This window comes from Dama dama, chromosome 18 (genome assembly GCF_033118175.1).
Source record: "Dama dama isolate Ldn47 chromosome 18, ASM3311817v1, whole genome shotgun sequence".
Taxonomy (NCBI): domain Eukaryota; kingdom Metazoa; phylum Chordata; class Mammalia; order Artiodactyla; family Cervidae; genus Dama; species Dama dama.
The window spans coordinates 105,018,338-105,041,930 of record NC_083698.1 but is presented as its reverse complement, the minus strand read 5'-3'; the positions used below and the strand labels follow the sequence as shown (position 1 = coordinate 105,041,930).

Sequence of the window (23,593 nt, the reverse complement as noted above, 5' to 3'; positions counted from 1 at the left end):
GTGATAACTATTATGCATCAGGCATTTTTTTCGAAACACTTGAGATACACCAGAAAACAAAAACTACCAATATCTTTGTCTTATTAGTGCTTATGTTCTAGTGGAGATTCTAATAATAAATAATGAATATATTAAAAAATGAAGGATGTAAAATGTTAAAAGTGATTGAGTGCTATGTGAGGGGAGGGAAGAAAGAGTGAGACAACATGGACCAGGGATGTCAGGGGCAGGAGGGCGTAGGGGACAGAACGGGCTGGGGCAGCAACGAGAGGGCCTGGCTGTCTTCCTCGAGGAGGTGAGATGAGGGCAAAGTCTCCAAGGAGAAGTGCAAACCAGAGAAGAGTCCAAAAGCAAAATAAGAGTCAACAACAATGACAAAGAAGAAGGGTCTAGGGAAAACAAGCAAACATTATAGGGACAACAGAAACAGTGGTTGCCCGGGACAGGTTAGGAGTGAGAACGGACTGCAGGGGGACAGAAGGGAAATTTGGGGAGCAATTGGGGAAATGATTTAAAAGCTAGACTGTGCTGATGGCTAACTACCATATAAATTCACTAAAGCTCATGGAATTGTACACTTGAAATACGTGGATTTTAGCATATGTAAATTTTATCTTAGTAAAAACATTGAAAAGAGAAGGAATAAGAGATATAACATTAGAAAGCATAAAATGAAACAAAATAGAAAAATATGCACATAGAAGACTTAGAAATCATAATCAGAAAACTGTAAAAGCAGTTTCTTTTATTCCTTTATCTGTACATTAGACCAGACATCTGATTATATTTTTATTTGATGCCTCAAGTCCAGAATCCAGGACACATAAAAGTACTTTGTGATTGCTCTGCCAACTTAGAGAGGCTCTGCTGCTGCTGCTAAGTCACTTCAGTCATGTCCAACTCTGTGCAATCCCATAGATGGAAGCCCACCAGGCTCCTCTGTCCCTGGGACTCTCCAGACAAGAATACTGGAGTGGGTTGCCATTTCCTTCTCCAAAGCATGCATGCATGCTAAGTCACTTCACTTGTGTCTGACTCTGTGCGATCATATGGAGAGCAGCCCACCAGGCTCCTCTGTCCACAGGATTCCCCAGGCAAGAATACTGGAGTGGGTTGCCATTAATATCCAGTTATTCGATCAAACACTCATCTAGATGCTGTTGTGAAGGTGTTTTCCAAATGAGGTGTAACATCCACATTCAACTGACATTAAATAAAATAGATGATCCTTGATGATGTAACCCTCATCCAACCAGTTGAAAGGTCTTAAGAGCAAAATGGATAGGGCTTAGAGTAGGTATACATTAATAAGAGAATTGTACAAATCAAGTAAAATGATAACTTTATAAAGAGACACATGGTAATATGAGAGCAAAAACTATAAATCCTATGAGGGTAGAGATTCTGTCTCTTTTTTGTATCAATATGTCACCAGCATCTAGCATAAACATGAGTTATGTGAAAGGCTCCATGGTCTCTTCAGATATAAATGAATAAATGTAGATCCCTATTCTATAACAGAAAGATAAATGCATCTTTGGAAAGAAAGTCCTTAAAGATAACCAAGGATTTGGAGAAGCAGGCCAGAAAAAGATAATAAGATTTACTATTATTTCAACTAGTTAAGAGAAAATTGAACATTGATCTAATAACAGAGTTGAAGGATTTCAATTCTCAAAGTAACATCACATATGTTTTCTTTGAAGGCATTTCTTGTGAAAACACATAATGTGCAAAACAGCACAGGTACCCAGCATTTATATTTCAGCATTTGTATATTATTTATATATTTTATAAATATATTTATATATTATATATAATATTCAGTATTTATATTTCAAATATAGGTATGATCTTACTCCAGGAAGAGACCAGATACACAGCCATGGGTGTCAAAGATGTTCTTCTGAACTTTCCTGGTTGTTTTAATATAAACAACTCTATGGGAACACTTTATGATATCTTCATGATTCTACGCCTCTGTTTTACGGCTCGGCACATTATACAAAATTCCAAGACCAGTACAGCATGCCATTAGGATGACAGCTTTTTCTTAAATATGTGCAACTTTGGAAAGGTCATTTAAACTCTAATGAGGGATATAAAAACTGTGGGAATTCATCTTCTTTTCATGTACTCTTTTGTATGTGTGTAACTGTTTTATTTCCAGCATGATTATTATCTACAGCCAGAGTCTACTATCTTCATTTCGTTGGTAGTGATAGTTCTCATCATAGTACAAATCAAGTTAAATTCCAAGTTCCTCTATTTCTGAAAACTTCCAGGTCAGCTAAGCAGAGTAGGTAAACTCTCCCCGCCCCCACCCCCCAGCCCCTCACACCTCGTCTTTACATATGGTCCTGCCGCAAGAGTTTGCTAACTCCAAGTCTGCGATAGTTACTTTTATGTGTCAACTTAAGTGGGCTAAGGGATGCCCAGATAACTGGTAAAACATTATTTCTGGGTGTGTCTGTGAGGGTGTCTCCAAAAGAGATTAGCATTGGAATTAGTAGACTAAGTACGGAAGATAGCTCTCACCAAAGTGGGTGAACCTCATCCAGTCTGCTGAGAGCCCAATAGGACAAGAGGACAGAGAAAGGGCAAATTCTGTCTCTCTTTTTTTGACCTGAGATTCTATGTTCTCCTGCCCTTGGACATTGGATTAGACTTTGGGACTTATACCAGCAGCCTTTGAGACTAGGAGTTAAACCACTGGATCCCCAGGATCTCAGGCATCTGGACTCTAATGAATTGCACAATCATATTCCTGGTTCTCTAGCTTGCAGACATCGGATTGTGAGACTTCTGGTCTCCATAACCCTGGGAGCCTATTCCTATAATAAATCTCTCTCCCTCTCAGACATATATATATATATATATATATATATATACATATATATATATGTATACATATATATGGTTATGTTCTGCTGTCTGTTTCTCTGGAGAATCCTGATTATTACAAAGTCTAAACTATATGCTCTTATCCTCTCTAATTGTTTCTTGCACATGGGATACACTTACAAAACAACAATTGCTTTTCATATCATTTGCACTTCTGTTTTGTTTTATTTGCACAAAGCTTTCTAACATTTATCAGAGATGAGTTCTCACTCACCATAACCTAGTGTGGTCATGGAATTTTTTCAGAAATATTTTCTATTGATTTCCTTAAAATTCTATGTGCTTAGTTGTTCAGTTGTTTCTGACTCTTTGCAACCTCATCGACTATAGCCCACTAGGCTCTGCTGTCCATGGGGAAATGGGGTCCTTGCAGATGTAATCAGGTGAAACAAGGGAGTGATGGTCACCTAATAGATCTCTAGTCTGATGACCAGTGTCCTTAAAAGAAGAGGGAAACCTGGGCACAGAGAAACAGTGAGTAGTGGTTTGTTAAAGATAGAGGCAGGGATTGAAACAATGCATCCGCAAGACCAAGGGAAACCAAGGATTGCCTGAAACCCCTAGACGGTAGGAGAAGCCAGAAAATACTCTTCCCTGGAGCCTTTTGAGAAAATCAGGCCCCACTGATTCTTGGGCTCTACTGAACCATGGCTTCAGACTTCTAGCCTCCAAAACTGTGAGGGAATAAACTTCTGCTATTTTAACCCACCAAGTTTGAACTTCGTTACACATAGACTTGGAAGCAATACAAAGAAGTTTAAGATTCACTTTTAGACTACTGAAAGAAACATCATCTAACATGTGCATGCACATGTGTTCAGTGGTGCCCGACTCTTTATAACTCCACAGATGTAGACTGCCAGGCTCCTCTGTCCATGGGATTTCTCAGGCAAGAATACTGGAGTGGGTTGCCATTTCCTCCTTCAGGATATCTTCCTGACCCAGGGATTGAACCCGAGTCTTCTGCATATCCTCTATTGATAGGAGGATTCTTGACCACTGAGCGACCTGGGAAGACCCCCCTAACATATCATATCATTTGATAAAACAGTTCTTCCTTCATTTTTGTGGAGAGTAGCAAAAAGGGGCTAGAAAATATACCTCCAAACAACAGATTTTCTCACAGGTGCAACAACAGGCCCTTCAGAGGAAGGAAAACTGGACCTTCAACAGAATGGTCCTGCACATAGTCTGGTGACAGACGGGTCAACCCAGGAATTCCTGAGAAACCAAGTGGGAAGCCTAAGTTGTGGTACGTTTTAGATCACTAAGGACTTCCCTGGTGGCACAAATGGTAAGGTAAAGAATCTGCCTGCAATGTGAGAGACCCGGGTTTGATCACTGGGTTGGGAAGATCCCCTGGAGAAGGGAATGGCTATTCACTCCAGTATCCTTGCCTGGAGAATTCCATGGACAGAGAAGCCTGGTGGGCTACAGTCCATGCTGTTGCAAACGGTTGGGTGTGACTGAGTGACTAATAGATCATTTAGGAAACGTTTAGACACTCAAAAGTGTGTGGGGCTGGTTGCATTTTCCCATAATAACAGCCAGGAAACACCAGCCCTGGAAACAAATCTTTCATTTGCTTCAGTGAAAACTGCTTTATGTATATATTTGAGACAGGCTAAGACCTGCAGCCTGGGACACTTTGCTGCAGTACTGTAATGCTTACACCTGGACTAAGGTCTTCTTGAAGAACACAATACAAAGAAGGCTAAAAATCACTCTGTGCATTTGCAGTTGGGGCAAATCCATGACAAGAAGACACAAAAAGACAAAACAAAACAAAAAAACCTACCACTTCTAAAGAGCTGAGAGCAAAAACAGGGTGTTGAAACAAAAACAGAATCTGGAGCCGAATCTGGAGCAAGAGCAGAGTACTGCACATGTTCCCTGCATTCAACAGCATCAGAGGGGTGGGCAAAACACCCAAGCCGCCTCTCTGCCCTGATTCCTGGGCACATCCCTACCCTCTCCCCTTGGAAGGACCCGGTTTGCCTCACTTCCATAAGCAAGCCAGCAAAAGAACCTGCTGTTTTTTCTAACTCCGACCTGATGCAGCAGGGGCTCCCAGAAAACCTTGCCTGAATTTCCTATTTGGCTTCTGATCAATTTCTACTGACTAAGGTGTCTAAGAATCCTGGTGGGTAACATGTTTACATATCAGTCTAATAGCTATTTAGAATTCATGCTCTATTTCAATGAGGAATAAAAGGTTATATGTATGCGGGCTTCCCAGGTGGCACTAGTGGTAAAGAGCCTGCCTGCATGCAGGAGACAAGATATTTGTCCATTTGATCCCTGGGTTGGGAAGATCCCCTGGAGGAGAGCATGGCAACCCATCCAATATTCTTGTCAGGAGAATCCCATGGCCAGAGGAGCCTGGTGGGCTACAGTCCATAGGGTTCCAAAGAGTTGGACATGACTTAAGTGACTTAGCACGCATGCATATGTGTATATATATATACAAATATATATGTGTGTGTATATATATACACTAATGAGCTTAGATTTGTAACTGGGAGGGAACGTGCCCTTTCATTAAACTTTATTAATTCAATTCCAATCAGACTCTAGCCAGCCCCCAGTCCTATCCTTCCCCCCTTCTCTCTTGCCATTTTCACCTGGTCTGATACTTTTGAGAGCTGCCACCATCAATGTGTTCCTTAGAACTCCCTTTCTGAATAGCTTATCTCTGGAACTTTCGTACATCTCCTCTTAGCCCCACAGCTCCTTTGGCTTCGTTTCCTTTCAAATTAAAACACAGGGATAATCAAAATACCCAACCTAAAAAAAAATGTTTTTAAATTTAAAAATCTTTCTACTCTCTCAGGACCATGAGCCTTGGCCTGTATCAGAAAGCCAATTATCAGGTAAGCAGTCAATAATAAATTGAATTATTTTGTTTATAATTCTTATGATTATTAAAATTAATGAAGTGTTAGGAAAAGGAATTCAAGCTAGGAGATAGAGAAAAAAGCTAAAGCAGTTAAAATAACTTTCCTTGAGGAAACATCCCAAATGAATAATCTTTCTTTTTCTGTTTATTCCCAAGAAAGAATAAGGCGAGATAATTCTCCATGCTTAAACGTCTGATTGAGAGTGTTACGGAGGAGAACTAAGAGCTTTCCGGGGATGAGCAGGGAGCGGGCGTGGGGAGAGAGAGCTCCACGCTGGGGCGTTCTGACATCCTCTGGTGGCAGAAGCAGCTGCGTGGACAGGACTTAACTTCAAATTAAGCAAACTGTGGACATGTTTAAGGGCAGGACACCATCACTTAAGGCTTTCACCCAGCAGGGAAGCAATTTGATTTTTACTGACTAAGGAGCAAGAAGTGCTTTCAGTAGTCAAGCAGTTGGTAGGAGACCTGAGAGAAACGCATGATCTGAAATCTGAAATTTTCCTTGGAAAGGGCTGTATTGAGTGAGTTTAAAAAAGACCCCAGGTGAATTGGAAAGGCAGTCAGCATTTAGCAGTCCCTGGGGTCAGACCTTGTGTTTAACAGGTGATGCTGTTTAATGTTCACAGAGCAGATTCTATTGCCTTTTAATAGATAAAGAAGGTAAGATAAATGATTAAAATGACCTATCAACTAAGTGAAGCCGTGGCTCCAAATGAGGTGTGTATGATTCAAAGCTTCCCATGTAGAACAAAGTCAATTCTCCTTTCCACTAGACTAATATTCCTTAAGACATCATCATTACAACATCTGCGACTTTAAATTTTCAGCACAGACAGCATGAAGTATGTGTGCGTGTTTTAAGTAACAGTCCAGAGGCAGCTAGCATTCTAATCAGGCAGCCGCATGCCAGAGGTGGTCACGAGCACGCTCTCAAAAACACTGCGGCCACTCCAGACGTGACTGGTCCAGGATTGCTGCTAACTATTCCTGTCATCGGTTTTTGAAAGTCAAGTTGAGTTTTCGTTTGTAAAAATGGTGGTTTGTCAATTAGCATAAGTGTCAGGTTAATGTTAGGAAAGAGATCTCAGTGGTGAAATTAAAGATATTAAGGATATGTATTTTGGCAAAACATCTTTTAGAGACAGCCACAAACTGTGTGAAAGTGGAATAAGACTCCAGTGAGGTCTGTGGCCTGAAGCCGTGGAGATGATCCTAGATTCTGGATCAGTGAATCTGTGCCAGCTATTAGCTTAGGAGCTTTCTGTTGCCTGGCACTGGGTCTGGGCATAGCTGAATTCTGCCTCTAAAATATTGCTACAGCTGCCCAAAGAGAACAGTTTATTCAAGAGAAGGCAAGTCAGAGAGTGAGGACTTCAGGGACCTGATGAAGGAGTTTGTATTAAAAGTGTTGCTCTTTTTAAATAAATGTCTGTATGGGCACCAGGGGCTTCTCTGGTGGCTCAGGGGTAAAGAATCAGCCTGCCAATGCAGGAGACATAGGTTCAATCCCTGGGTTGGGAAGATCTCCTGGAGAAGGAAATGGCAACCCTCTGTAGTATTCTTGCCTTGAAAATCCCATGGGCAGAGGGGCCTGGCGGGCTACAGTCCGCAGGTTTGCCAAAGAATCAGACACGACTTAATGACTAAACGGCAACAACAACATGTGTACCAGACCCTGACTGGGGCTTCCTTTCACTGCTCCGTGAAAACTTTCTGAGAGTAGCTATTTCTTACCTATCTCACTTGTCAGTGGCTGACGTTGTTTTTCAAAAATAACCTAGAGATGAAAGGAGACAGTAGCATGGACGCACACACACTGTCCTATGTGAAATAGATAGCCAGTGGAATTTGCTGTATGTCTCAGGGAACCCAAACTGGGGCTCTGTAACAACCTAGAGGGGTGGGAAAGGGTAGAAGGTGGGAAGGAGGTTCGAGATAGAGGGGACATAGATACTCCTATGGCTAATTCATGTTGCTGTATGGTAGAAACAAACCAATATTGAACAGCAATCATCAATCAATTAAAAATAAATAAATATTAAAAAGAATCTAACAGATACTCATGCAAATTGGCTAAGCTACATCTACAATTCTGTTCCTCAGATCCCTTGTTTCAGAATCACCTAAAGTTTAGAATTCTTCAATTTCTCAGCATCCTGCATTCTGAAGTTCTAGGAGTAGGGCCCGAGAATCTGGATTGTGACAAGTTCCTCTAGTGATTCTCCTATGCTCTGAGGATTTAGCCAATGAAGATATAACCAAAGAAGCACCATGATCATTTGCTAAAAGTATTTCTCAATGGCAGAACAAAGACCCAAGAGGGAGGAAATGTGATCCTGCCCACTGGGTCTGAAAAACCAGAATCTGTAAAGCAATAGTAAATAGAACACTATAAAGCCCTCATATCCTATAAACTCTATGCCATAAATTTGTGTTATAGCTTTTTGCCTACCCATCTAGATGGAAATAGATCAAAACTTGCCTTAAGCATTTGGCAAGGTCATTCATGGCCATAGATATTCCACTGTCATTTGGATGAATCAGGATTATCAATAGCTTTCCAACGGACTATTGTGATCCATTTTCTGACAGCAATGAAAACTGTTAGCCAAAAGCCCATCATGTTAAATATGATTTGGGAAAAAAACCAGTTTAGCTCTTGAGTTACTTTTTTTTCACATCAGTAAGTCCAGTTTATTCACTCATAAGACATCTTGTCTGGCTTTCATCTGCTCATCAAATATTTATTGAGAGACTTTTAAAAAACATGTAGCTCTAACTCCCAATGAACAGCCATGGAAGATTAAAGAAGTGGGGGGTCTAGTTTAAGACTTCTATCTCTGAGTTGTCACTCATTGTCACATTGTGATGCAGAGGGGAAAAATACCCCGTGCAGGAGTCACAGGTCTTGAATTCACAGGCTGGCTACAGACTCAGTCTAAGTCTGTAAGCTATACTGCAAGTCAGTATAGCTCATAGGGCTTCTATTTCTTCTTTTAGATAATTATGAATGAAATGTATGCCTCATTTATTTTTCAGTTTGCCAATTCATTTATCAATATTTATTGGTCATCTACTAAATTCCAGGAATTTCTATAGGACCTTGGGGGATACAGCAAGAAACAAGATAAACAAGATGACTGTTCTCAAGTAGGCTTATTCTCATAATTAGACAAATTTTAAATTAGTGATATAAAAACATTAATATGCAAATAGATATAGGAATATTAATAGGTATATTTCAGGGGAAAATATATGCATACATATTTTTTAAACCATACACCAAAGCCTTTTCTGAGGATGAGTGTGTGCATGCGTGCTCAGTCATGTCTGACTCTGTGACCCTATAGACTGTAGCCCACCAAGGCTCTTCTGTCCGTGGGATTTCCCAGGCAAGAATACAGGAGCAGGTTACCATTTCCTACTCCATTTCTAATGATACAATGTATGCTTTTAAGATCTCATATTGGGTGATTAGAATAAGAAAGGTATAATCTCATGAAAGACATATTGATCTAAACAACACACCTAGTATTTTAATAAAATAGATCCCTATATTTAATTAATGAAAAAATCATTTTCTGGCAGGATGCATTTCTCAATTAGAAAACACACCAGGTCTGTGCTTCAACTATTGCATACATAGAAGTAGAATTTATCATTTGAGAAATCTTCCTTTCCCCTAATCTTTTTATTACTTAAGAATTAAGACATCTGTGATAAAGTGGCTTCATGTAAGGCAACCTGTGTTAGGCAGCCTCTCAGAATGGTCCCATTTAACCTCTCATTCCTTGTGTAATCCCCTTGCTTTAAGTGTGGGCTAGATTTAGTGACTTGCTTCTAACTGTGCATGACAGAAGTGATGGGATGTGCCTTCCAACTGTATATGACAGAAGGACAGATTATTAAAAACAACAGCAAAATATTTATAGTTTCTATCTTGTAAACTTTCTCTCCTGCTTACTGGTTTTTCCCTCTCCCCAACCTTTTTGCTACCCACTACCCCACTTCACTCCTCTCAATCCCCCTGTCTCTCTCTCTCCCCACAAACACACAGGCACACACTGCCCCATCGTCTATAGCAGAGACCACTCGAAAAACAGAGGCCTTGAAGGATCACAGCTGTATGGAGATGAACCGAGGTCCCCCGCCAACAGCCAGCACAAACGGTCAACCAAGTGAGTGGACTTTCTTGGATGAGGACCCTCCAGCCCAGTTAAGGCTTCATATAGCATAGCCAAGGCCAACAACCTGAGAATAAGCTCAGAAGAGCTGAATCATTTCTGAATTTGCAATCTAGAGAAGCTGTGAGATAATATTACATGTTTGTTCTTTTAAGCCAAACATTAAACTAATTACTAAGGTTTGGAGTAATTAGTGACACAGCAATAGATAATAATATATAATCCAAGGACATGATTCTTAAGAACAATATTTTAAGAATGAAGGGATTCAAAATCTCATGCTTTATACTTAGAATATTGGGACTAGTAGAAACTGTTGACAGCATGTTAATATTATCAAGAAGAAATAATAAATTTACTACTCCTTTTAGTTTGGTGGGATTACAGAATTTGTCTGCTTTTACCTGAGATCTACTGAGTCCACTGAATCAACACAAAAACTTCATAATCAAACTTTATTGAAACTCCATTTTTAGCAATGCATTAGTTAGCCAATTAAAAAACAGTAGTCCTACCTCCGAAAAAGTACTTTTCGCCAGTTTTAACCTGAAGAGGACTGTTAGTTCGAACTGCTGAGGCTTCATCTCCATCGATAGTGAGAACAGCAAAATTCTCCTTTGCTAGGAAACGGACTTCATGCCACTGGCCATCATTCAACCCAGAACCTGTTAAATACAAGAGAAAAGACCATTTTTAAAAAAAGATTATTCAGTTTTAAGTAATGTTTAATATCAACAGAGCTTTGTAAGTAAAAATGAACATATTTTGATCTAGGAAAATTCAGTACAATTAATATCTCACATTTCTTTAATATTATAAATCATTCTCTCCTCCACTGGACCAAATAGGGCATAGCAGTGAAGGAAAATAGAACATGCCATTCCAGAAAATGCTATTTCAGCATATTGATTATTTTGAAAAAAAAGTTACTTAAGAAACAGCCAGCACAATAAGGATACTCTGACACCCTCTTTGTCTCCCTGAAAGCAAAAAGTAAGTCTTTCATGTGAAAAAATTCCCTCCCTGTACTAGGGAGGCTGTAACAGGCTTCCTTATCACCAGGAAGAGGGAAGTTAGGGCCAAGAAGACTGTATAAACAATCCTTATCCTTCTTAATTTGCTACCCCAAGCCTAAATTTTTGTCAATTCTTCTTCACAGTTGTTTTTTTTTTTTTTCCCTTTGTCTAAAAAGGTTTAAAATCTGCCTACACTGGTTACTTCTTTGAGTCTCATATTTCTGTGAGTGCCCATACATACAAAATTATACTTCTTTTCCTGCTGCTAATCTATTTCAATTTAATTGTTAAACCAGCCAAAGAACCTAGAAGGGAATAAAGGACAAGTCTTCCTCCCCTACAGCAGTTATTTGTGCTAATTGACCACTAATAGGTATGAAAAATGATACCAGGATTATCTAATCATTTACAAATAAGATATCATTATAATGAATTAGGTTATATTTAACGAGACACGAACAAAATAAATGAACTCCCTAACAATCACACTTCACTCTTGCCTAGTACAAAGATCTTTAAAAACAAAATCTATTTAGTTCTCCATTAGACAGAAAAATAACTAAAAGTTACTGTTCAGTTTGTATTCATTTTACAAAGAATAATTAGAAAATTAATGAGCAAAGACAAGAGAACAGCCTTTGAACAAAACTACCTGGAAATAGTTCAAGGAATACTAAGACATACACAACAGTGTCTAATACACAGACACAAGCTCTGAGTCAGAGTGGCTTTCTTTCACCTTACAAAGGCCTATGCAAAGGGAAGATAGTTTGTTCTAGACTGTTCCAGATAGCTTAATCTAGAGTCCATAGGTAGAAGTTATTGAAGGTGCACTTCAGCCTCACAAAAGAAAGACAAGCCTAGCATGGAAAAGTATCCAAAAACGGAATGAGAGAAAATCGATGAAGCAAGGATGATGGTTCCAAGCCTCTGATCAGAGGTCTGAAAACTAAAGCTTATGGGCCAAATACTGCCTGCTACCATCTGTTTCTGTACAGCCAGGGAGCTAAAAATAGTTCTCACATTTTAAAATGTTAAAAATAAATGAAAATAATAACAATATTAAATTACATGTGAAAACTATATAAAATTCAAGTGTTTGAGTCCACATAAAATCGACTGGAATACAGCCAAACTCATTTGGTATATATATCGTCTCTCTACAGAGTCAAACAATTGCTGCGGAGACCGTATGATCTACAAAACCTAAACTGTTTACTGAGTCATCCTTTTCCTTTATAGAACAAAGCATAAACTAGTGATTGGTGTACATTATTAAACAGAAATACCATTTTAAAGAAAAAATCAGAAGGCCTCTTGGGGCTTAAAGATAGCCACATATAAAAGGCATTAACTAACATTATACTAGTAAATATTATTTCAAACAATCACCCCCTCAGGCTTTTTTTTTTTTTTTTTTTAGATTTTCAAATTTTTACTTAGTAATACTTATTGAGCACATTTTATTTCAGTGGAGGAAAACAGAAAACCCAGCCCCAAAATAATTAATACTAAATAATTTTCAAAATATGAAAAGTGTAATATAAACCATTACATACATTACTCTGAAATTACTATGTAAATATACAGTCTTATTCTATAAACGGGAAGTCCGTTAGCTGCCAGACAAGCAGTGTGTTTACTGAAACAATTCCTTCTTTATTAGGTTGCTTTTGGGTTCCCGTGCAGAATTGATCCATGGACGATGATACCTTCACCATAATATTTTCCATTAAAGTACAAATCTGGGGTTAATGTTAATTAGCCACAGAATTGTATGGTTTTGATTTTGTTTTTGCCTCTATAGTGTGATGAACCCTGCTTTGAATCACATTTTGAGGTATAGGTCCCAAGCACAGCAATGTTACAAATGTTTCATCCTGAATAATAACACATTCAAAGGAAGTCATTTACAAGATACCTTAGGCAACTGGGCTTTCTGTTCTAAACTGTAGACCAGAAAGCCTTTCTAAAAAATTCTTATGAAAACCTCATCATAAAGTTAATTTATAAATGGAAACTTATCAGTTTAATTGTTCATTACAAAAAGGTCTATTATTATATCAGATTAAAATAAAAAGATTATTTTTTTTTTCAAGAAACTTAATCACTAGAGAAATTGGACCTCAGGAAAAAAGTAGCCTTGTTGATAGCATCCACTGCTCCACTGCTGCTTCTGCACCTGATCAGTGATTTCTATTCATTTTTATTCCAATTACTGTTTTGAACTGTTAATGTTAATGACCAAGAGTGTTTTTTTTTTTTTTTTTTTTTTGATAACATGGTTAAAGAGAAATTTTAAGAAGCAACAAATTTTCCTTTGAGCAATGTGTCATTTTTGGCCCATGGAAAAGTGATTCATTGCTCAAAAGAAAATTTGTTACATCTTAAAATTTCTCTATAACCACATGTTATTAAAAAACCACTCTTGATTTTTGCTTTATTATATTTGGGGCCCATTCCTATCAGATTGCTGAGGCATACCTCTTGATGATTAACAGTAACAGTTCAAAACAGTATTCCCCAGAAATAACTTTTTTTGAATTACTATCCCCAATAAATAGGTGAGAGAACGGAACATAACAATGTTTAGGCATTCTATACATAGTAACTGGAAAAACTGGGAACTAGGACTCAGACATACCTAGTTCCAGAGCCTGATTTCTTATAAACAGCAAACAAACAAACAAAGAAAAACAAGCAACAATTAAACATGGCATGTAGACTCCGTGCATCCATGATCTCTTATACCACACACACACAAACATTTCCATTTGCCACCAGTCTGGAGGGAGCTCAGCTTCTGGGAAACCCTTGTTTCATACAGTATCAGAGTTGCAAATAAACCGAGACATTATCCAGTTTCATCTGACAATTTTTAACATTTACATTATCAGATTTCTGTTTTAATGAAAGATCCCACTACTACATGTCTTTCAGTATTTTCTTACATTGATGTTTTTTACCTTAAAATGCAATATGAATGGGAAATTCGTGAGTTTGAGAAGCAAATTCTAGCACTGTTTCCCCAAGGCATATTAAAGTAAGCCCAGGAGTATTCATTTAAATCATCTCTATACTTTGTGAAACTCAGCAAACAGAACTGTGTGCTCACTCCCTTCACGTTATCATGAGTGGATAAATCAATGATCGTGAACAAGTTTTTACCACTACTCAGAACTCAGTCATTAAATTTTACGGCATGAAAAAAGAAGATGCCACAGTTTCAGCGTAATTTCCCTCTGTTTGTGTCCATTCCCTTCAGTGTAAGGGAGACCTGAACAACTTTGTATGAAACACAACTGATGAATGTGCCTTTATCATTTCCTGGGCCACCAGCCACCTGGAGGAAGTAGTAGAGAATTAATTTTGCTTCAGAGAAGCTCTATGAAGAGCCTCTCTGAGGCATTAAAATTAATAATATTGTTTAGTATTTTTAATTCATATGAAATGGAATATTAGCAAAATTTAAGAGCTTTTGGAATTTAATATATAACGCTCACTCATAATAGGGGTTTCCCAGGTGTCTCAGTGGTATAGAATCCACCTGCCAATGCAAGAGCTACAGGAGAGATGGGTTCGATCCCTGGGTCAGGAAGATCCCCTGGAGGAGGAAATGGCAACCCACTCCAGTATTCTTCCCATGGACAGAGGAGCCTGGTGGGCTATAATCCACGGGGTCACACAGAGTTGGACACGACTGAGCACTTTGACATTCATTTAGAATACTGCATTTGATCATAAGATATACACCTACAAGTATCAGTATAGTATTCAGGGGAAAAAATGTATCGTCATCCCAAACTTTATTAGAATCCTGTGAGTCATACCCAACAAAGAACACATCACCAAACAGGATTAAGGCATCACTTCTCATTTGCTAGTGAAGTGGTAGTATCCCTTCACTCAGCATTCTAGAGCTACAAATGTCCCTGGGAGTGGAGAGACTCACCAGGGACCTGATCCATAATCCTGGACACAGTGGTGTCTTGGTGGCTGCAGAGAGACTCAGGACCGGACCGAAGTAGGATGCTGTTAGTTACTGATAGTTAACAAAGAGACTCAAGTCTCATACAGTTAACGCTTCCTAGGAGGCCTGGATGTGCCTGGCACTACCTAACTCGGTACAGGTCAATCTATTGCCTTTTCTCAATAGTGGGCAGCAAGATGGCAGAAGGGCAGGAAAACAGTGTGCTGGCCAAGGGACTGACATGGAAGCCAGGCTGCCTGATTCTGCTCTGACCCTGGTCAGCCTCGGCAGTTTACTTAACCTTTCTGTGCCTCGGGCTTCTCTTCTCTAGAAAGCAAATAATAGTATCCATGTTGTAGGCTGGTTTTGAGGGGTAGATGAATTAGGGATTGAATAGTGTTAGAACAGTGCCAAGTACCTAGGAAACAGCATAACTGTATCTATAACGTTAGGTCAAAAAACAAGGAAGGTTGATGAGTTCATTTTACAAAGAAAAAAAATCTGAGACTTGAACAGAGTACTTTTTCTTTGGGGGTTATTGCATTGCAGTTACACATATTGGTGTAGTTATAACAAGCCTTTTAAATAAGACAGCAATATAATAACAATGTGGAGGTGATGAATATATACATGAGACCGAAAAAAGTGTCCTAACATTATGCTAATTGACACTTGAAACTTAGAAAATGTTCAGTGACTGCATTAGACATGGGGGAAATTTCTGTAATCAAACAACTTAGAGCTGAAGATGATTTGTTCTGCAAAAATGTGTTAGATGACTCACAAAGTTATGACAAAGACACTGATGTGAAGAAATTTGAACAAAACTATTTCCCAAAAGTGAGAGTGAAAAATGAACTTTCTAAATTATTTATGTATGTAATTAAAAAATTAGTAATTAAATATTAGAAGCATCTTTCACCCACAGCCCTAAGCAATTCTATATGCAAGTTAAGTCCAAAGGTACTCATATTATCTCTTTGGGAACATAGGAGATTGTCTTACATTTGGGGTTCCAATGGCTTTAGGCTGACAAGCTCCATATGACATAGAGGTGGATTAGAAGCCAGGGGCATCTGACTTACAGGCTGACCCTCAGAGAGGCCAAATAGCATAAGAGGCTAGAACACAGACTCTGAAGTCTTTTGCTCACCTAATAGCTGCACCTTCAGCAAATTAACCACTTTAAGCCTCAGTTTCCTTTTCTATTAAATGAGATTAGTGAAAATATCTAATTCATAGGATTGCTATGAGGATTATGTGTATATATTGTTACTTAGTGCCTGGCACATGCAGGCTGGGGTTCCCAGGTGTCACACACAGAGGCAGCAAGTTAGCTCTCAATAGATATTAGCTATTGTTTTGTATTCAGTGAGTAAGACTAGCTCTCTAAATACCAACTTGAGTTGTTATACATTAATTCTGTAAGTATTAACTATTCAGTTCAGTTGCTCAGTCATGTCTGACTCTTTGTGACCCCATGGACTGCAGCATGGAGGCCTCCCTGTCCATCACCAGCTCCTGGAGCTTGCTGAAACCCATGTCCATTGAGTTGGTGATGTCATCCAGCCATCTCATCCTCTGTCATCCCCTTCTCCTCCCGCCTTCAATCTTTCCCAGCAACAGGGTCTGTTCAAATGAGTCAGTTCTTTGCATCAGATGGCCAAAGTGTTAGAGCTTCAGCTTCAGCATCAATCCTTCCAATGAATATTCAGGACTGATCTCCTTTAGGATGGACTGGTTGGATCTCCTTGCAGTCCAAGAGACTCTCAAGAGTCTTCTCCAACATCACAGTTGAAAAGCATCTATTCTTTGGTACTCAGCTTTCTTTATGGTCTATTATGAAATGGTTTAAAATCAGTTTTCTTTATGAATAAATACCTGCCTCCCCATAAGAATCCTATAGTGCAATAAGTCTTGAGGAATTTGGGGGTTGGGGAAGACTGCTATATACGAAAAAGTAGTGCAAGTGTTAGTCGCTCAGTCATGTCTGACCCTTTGTGATTCCATGGACTGTAGCCTGATAGATTCCTCTGTCCATGGAATTCTTTAGGCAAGAATCCTGGAATGGGTTGCATTCCTTTTTCCAGGGGATCTCCCCAACCCAAGGATCGAACCCAAGCTTCCTGAATTGCAGGCAGATTTTTTACTTTCTGAGCTACCAGGGAAGTTCCAGTTTCTGGTTAATATCAAGGTCAAAAATTTCTAAAGCCAACCTTGAGCTATATAATAAAATAAGGCTTATTCCTTCATAGTTACAGGCACACTTTCCTTCCCCAAAATATTTTTTTTTTCCAAATACATTATTCAATAGGTATGGTTCTGAATGTCTGTGGAATATATCCAAATTCTAAATCCAATTCCAAGCAATGACTTCCCCTGATGACCAATTTTGAGGAGACTGATATAAACTGGAATACATATTTTCCAAAGCATTTTTGTTTTAAAAATGGATACTATTGCAACAATTTTGTTGTATGTTTATAAAGATTATTTGAATACACTTTAGGCTAGATACCTCCAGTTATTCACTAATTAATAATAATAAAAACTTTTAAACTGTACACTACAAAAGAAAACTTTTTACAAAGAGAATTTTTTAACCTAAAACCAACATCTTTGAAACCATATTCCAGCTTCTGGCTTCATTTTTCATAAAATAAATAAATTGTTTTATAATTTTTCCTCTAACATCTCCTTAACTTATAATTGCTAGAAAAATCTGTTTTGTATGCAAATGTAAAATGTTAATGAAGCATATTCTATCCAGGCTGACTTTCTAATGGTATTATTTTTAAAGTAAGACTCTTGAGGTGGTTACTTTGATTGAACAAGAATAAACAGATGTTTCTCTTATTAGAGACAAGAAGAAAAGACTGGTTTAATGAATATTGAAAAAAAGAAAGTATTTAAAATATAGTCACAAACTAAGATGTAACATCTGTTTGAAAATGCTTCAAATAAAATTACAGTGACTAGAGTTTTCAGTGTTTTTCTCAACATTTAATCTTGAGAGAAAAATCTCCAAGACTACAAATTCATCTTTAGACAGAGTATTCTCTGAGGTGCTAATAATATATCCCATAAGTTACCAGTTATCCATATATGCAGTATGAAGAAAAAGGGAATATACATTTCTTTATAGATATGCCACATTGTTGCTGTTGTTTTAGCTGCTAAGTCGTGTCCAACTCTTGCAACCCCATGGACTGTAGCCCGCCAGGTTCCTCTGTCCATGGGATTCTCCAGGCAAGCATACTAGAGTGGGTTACCATTTCCAACCCAGGGACTGAACCATATCTTTACCACTGAGTCACCAGGAAAGCCCAATGTGCCATATACTATTTATGTTATCTAAATAAATCTCATAAATAAATTGATGCAATTTAATCTTGCACACTTTTACATGCCAAACCATATAAATATGACCAACTACAATCAGACAGAAAATGTAATATGATGCTTGGGTAGGCACAAAATACCTTTTTTTTTTTTAAGCTGAAGAAATTGTTAAATGACCCTCTGTATAGGTATAGAGAGAAAGTCACTTTGGAACATGCCTTTGTTTGGAAACAACCCCTTGAATGGAAGCTTTAAGTTAGAAATACACATTGGGGAGAGGCTACTGCCTGAAATTTTTATATGTTGCTAGATATGACTACTTCACTAACTTAATATGTAGAATCTTAGAGATGGGATGGTTTCTTTTCTTTCAGGTGCCCAGAAACTTTTGAGAAAAAAAGAGCCTAGCTTAAGAGATTTTTTTTTTTAACCTTATATGCACCTTAGAGTCATTTGGGAAGCTTTAAAAGTTTCACACTGAAATTTCCAAATCACTGCAGAGGAAATTAAAGACTTAAATAAACAGATATATATTAAGCAACCCTAGTCAGAATCCCAATACTACAATACTAGTCTTTGTAGAAATAAAAATAAAACCTTAGGTATTAAATATTATCAAAAGAAAAAACAAAGGCAGAGAACTTATAATCTGATTTGAAGACTTATTATAAAGCTACAGTATTCCAGGAAGAAATTAGAACTAGACTCAAACATATGTGGTCCATTGTTCTTTTGTTTTAGACAAAGCCTCTAAGGCAATACTATGGAGAAAGAAAAGGTGTTTGTTTCTGTGCTTTGATTTTTTTCAAAACTTGGTGCTGAAACAACTGGTTAAATAAAGGGGAAAATGTGTCTCAATTTCTACTTTACTCAACACACAAGACTTAATTCTAGATGATTTTAGACCCAAACACAAAAGCCTAACTGTAAAGCTTCTGAGGGATAACATAGAGTAGGAATCTTCAGGACTTTGGGATTTACAGAGATTTCCTAGAGGACATGAAAATCACATGATAAATTGGGCTTCATCAAAATTTAAAATTCCCTCTCATCAATAGACATGATTAAGAAAATTCAAATCAAGACAGAGACTAGAGAAAAATATTTACGACATATTTATCTGAAAATGGAACATACTAAAATACAACAAAAGCTCTTATAAATCAATATTTGGGAGACAAAAGTGGGCAAAATCACAACACAAATAAAGGTAAATTCATTACTCATAACCATATGAAACATTTCTTGATATTGTCAGTCATAAAGGGAATTAAAGCTACACTGATGTACAATTTTATACCACTTCAGTGGCTAAAAATTAAAAGGGCTAACCAGGATCTGGATCAGTTTGAACTCTCATACATTGCTAGTGGGATGCAAAATGGTACAATCCCTTTGGAAAACTCTTTGATAATTTTTAAATAAAGTCAAACATATCTTAATCTTTTGACCCAACAATTTCCCTCTTAAGTATTTCCCTCCCCAAATCAAAAGGCATGTTGCAAAAATACTTGTACAGGAAGGTTTCAGCAGCTTTACTCATAATAGGTCTAAACTGGGAATAATTGTACATCCATAGAATGTATATTCAAATAAGGAAATGTTGCTAAGTAATAAAGACAAATGAACTAGTGGTTCAACCATTGTTTTGCATCAAAGATTGCAGAGACTCCATTGACAGATGAATGGATAAGGAAGTTTTGGTACATATACACAATGGAATATTATTCAGCTATAGAAAGGAACACCTTTGAGTCAGTTCCAACGAGGTAAATGAAACTAGAGCCTATTATACAGAGTGAAGTCAGAAAGAAAAAGACAAATATCACACATAAACACATATATATGTAATCTAGAAAGATAGTTCAGAAGATTCTACTTGAAGGGCAGCAAAGGAGACACAGACATTTTTGACACAGTGGGGGAAGGAGAGGGTATAATGATATGAGAGAATAGCATTGAAACATATACATTACCATATGTAAAACAGATAGCCAGTGGGAGTTGGCTGTATGATGCAGGGAAACCAAAGCCAGTACTCTGTGATAACCAAGAGGGGTGGGATGGTGAGGGAAGTGGAAGGGGGTTTCAAGAGGGATGGGACATATGTACACTAATGCTGATTCATGTTGGTATATGGCAAAAAGCATCACGATTTTTGTAAAGTAATTATCCTCTAATTAAAAAAAAATACTGTTCTGAAAGAAAAAGAATGCAGACACACCCACAAAAATAACATACGAATGAATCCTTTTATGTGAAATTTTAGAACAGGCACAGCTATAGTGATGTAAATGAGGAGAGTACTTGCCTGTGGGGGGAGGGTGCAAGTAAGGATGTGCTATAAGAGACACAAGGAAACTTCCTGAGGTGCTGAAGTGTCCTGTATTTTGATTGGAATACCAATTGCTTTTGTGTATGTATGTATCAAAATCTATCAAACTGTGCTTTGAAGATCTGTGTATTTCACATAGAATCGATTCTCATTCATGGATTCAGTTATTTGTGGATTCACCTTATTGCTAAAATTTATTTCTAACCCCTAATCCATACTGGTTGGGCTTTCAAGGTCATTAAGGGACTTCTGCATTCAGAGATTGATGAAAACTTAGAGTTATCCAATATACAAGTTCCCAACTGAGGTCAAACTAGTAGGTCTGTCTACTTGTTTCAGCTCTCATCCCGTAATCAGTGTTCTTTTTGCTATATACTTAGTGCCATGGTGTTTTTGTGATTTTTCTTTTTGCATTTTTGTGCTTTTGTCAATTTTATCATTTAAAGTGGTCCCAAAATGTGGTGCTAAAATATTGCTTAGTGTTCCTAAGTGCAAGAAGGATGGCCTATCTTAAAAAGAGAAAGAAAGTGTGGCTAGTTAAACTTCTTTTGCATAAAAGTTATAATTCTGTTGATTGTGAGTTCAATTTTTTAGTTCCATGTTAATGCATCAATTATATACACTAAAAGGTAACTTTAAGCAGTAATACAGAAATCAAGGTTATGTATTGATGCAAATGTTGTGACCAGAGGCTCTCAGGAATTTAACCCTCTGTTCCCTGTAGGAGTGACGGTTCCATAGTCATTAATTCAATGTTTGCAATGATTATGCAGGACATGTGCAGGTACTAAGTCATTTCAGTCATGTCCTACTCATTGCAACACTGTGGACTGTAGCTTGCCAGACTCAGCTGTTCATGGGATCCTCCAGGCAAGAATACTGGAGTGTGTTGCCACCCAGTCCTCCAGGAGATCTTCCCAACCCAGGGATCTCATATCTACTGAACTGGCAAGTGGGTTCTTTACCACTAGCACCACCTGGGAAGCCCACGCATAATGTAACTACCATAAATAATGAAGATCAACTGTATTGCATAATTTTTACTTCAAAAATATATGAACTTTTTCAGCTGTATTTTTTAATTGATGGAAAATTGCTCCACAATTTTGTGTCGGTTTCTGCTGTACAATAACACACATCAGTCATAATCATACACCTTTCCCTTACCCTCCTGAGCCTCCCTCCCCTGTCCACCCTGCTTCTCTAAGTCAGCACAGGGCACCAGACTGGGCTCCCTGTGTTACTTGGCAAATTTTCACTATTTCACACGTGACAGTGTATATATGTCAGTGCTACTTTCTCATATAAGCATTTTTAAATAGGACACACGTAATGATTATAGTCATTTTTAAATTCAACTAAATTCTATTCAATGCCCACTTTATGCTTTGTTTACTGCATTATCAAATAATGAGAAATCCAGTATGAGACATGCCATTATTTGCTATTAAACAGGGGAAACCCAGTAAGACTCTGCGTTACTATGTTTAACTTCTGAATGTCAATATTTTAGGATGTTAAAAAAACTTAAAATAACTACTCCAAGACTAAGTTTTCATGTAAAGCTCTCTAAAACTTGTTTCAATCATTACTGATTCCCAGCCCAAAGCCAAATATTATTATACTTCAAAATCTCATTCAAAGATGTATGACTATTCTAATAATGACTCTTTTCTTGCGATAATCTTCCAAAGCAAGTGTCTTTAGTAGTAATATGATTATGTAAATACCATCTTCAATAAATCTCATCAATCTAGGGCTCCAGTTCATGTACCCATTTTAGCATATACATTCATTCATGTTTTAGTCTATCTTAAGTCATCTCAGTGTTTTAGTCTATCTTAAATATACAATGCAATATAATTGCATTTCATAAGAAGTTATGACAATACTGAAAAGCAATTATCATCCAATTAAAAATAAATTTAAAAAAGAAGTTATGGCTAGTTTAAAAGAAGTTTTAATTCATAGGACTTCTGATTAATGTGCACATATATATAAGCCCAAAGATACAGTGTGGTATAGCAGTTGAAATAAAATAGTTATGGAAATATTATATTTATTAATGTTGTTATTTAGAGTTGCTGTTTTATTTTTGTCTTAAGTAGAAAGTTGTAGAACTTCTCAGGTGACTTTGGGGCAAACAGATGAAAAGGAACATTTAAAGGTCAATGGCTTCCCAGGTGGTACTAGTGTCAAAGAGCCCATCTGCCAACGCAGGAGATGCAAGAGACTGGGGATCAATCCCTGGGTCGGGAAGATCCCCTGGAGAAGAAAATGGAGACCCACTCCAGTATTCTTGCCTGGAGAATCCCATGGACAGAAGATCCTGGAGGGCTACAGTCCATAGGGTCGTGAATAGTTGGACACGACTGAAGTGACTTAACATACACAGAATGTTGTAGTTGTGAAATGATTACTACCCCATTTTGGAAAAATGAGTTATCATTACTAATGCTCAAATTCATTCTTAAATCTAAATTAACTAAGTTATGCTTAGTGTTTTATCCTTATTCCACATATGTCTCAGATAAATTGCAATATCATACAATTTTTCCCTAAAGGCACAAAAGCATCCCTATTTATAGGAAATCAACACTGCCTAAATGGCATGAACATTCATGTCAATTCCTCTCTTTCTGGGGGCAGACCTGTGCAAAACACTGCAGAGAATATAACAATAAAAATGATGACTCCTGGTCTCAAAAACCTTGCCTTACTATATCATCTAATGAGGTTTAACTAACTTTTAAACATTTTTAAAATGTTTAGAATATTTTTAGATATTTTTATAATTGCCATGAAACATTTCCCTATATTCTATAAGCTGGAGTGAGAGGGCTCAGGAAAGAGAAATGAAAGATAAATGAAGAAGGCAAAATGTAGCTGAGATGATTTTGGGAGCCAGCTAGGGTCTTAGATGAGAGTTAATACCAAAGG

At 37.6% G+C, this 23,593-nt stretch overlaps 1 protein-coding gene across 1 annotated transcript in view; it reads right to left on the bottom strand.

Moving 5' to 3' along the window:
• CNTNAP2 (contactin associated protein 2) overlaps positions 1-23,593 on the bottom strand; it is a 2,213,955-nt gene that overhangs the window by 1,043,722 nt on the left and 1,146,640 nt on the right. The window contains exon 10 of the mRNA XM_061165994.1: positions 10,506-10,655. Within this exon, the coding sequence (XP_061021977.1) occupies positions 10,506-10,655 (150 nt within the window). The remainder of the gene's footprint in view (positions 1-10,505; positions 10,656-23,593) is intronic.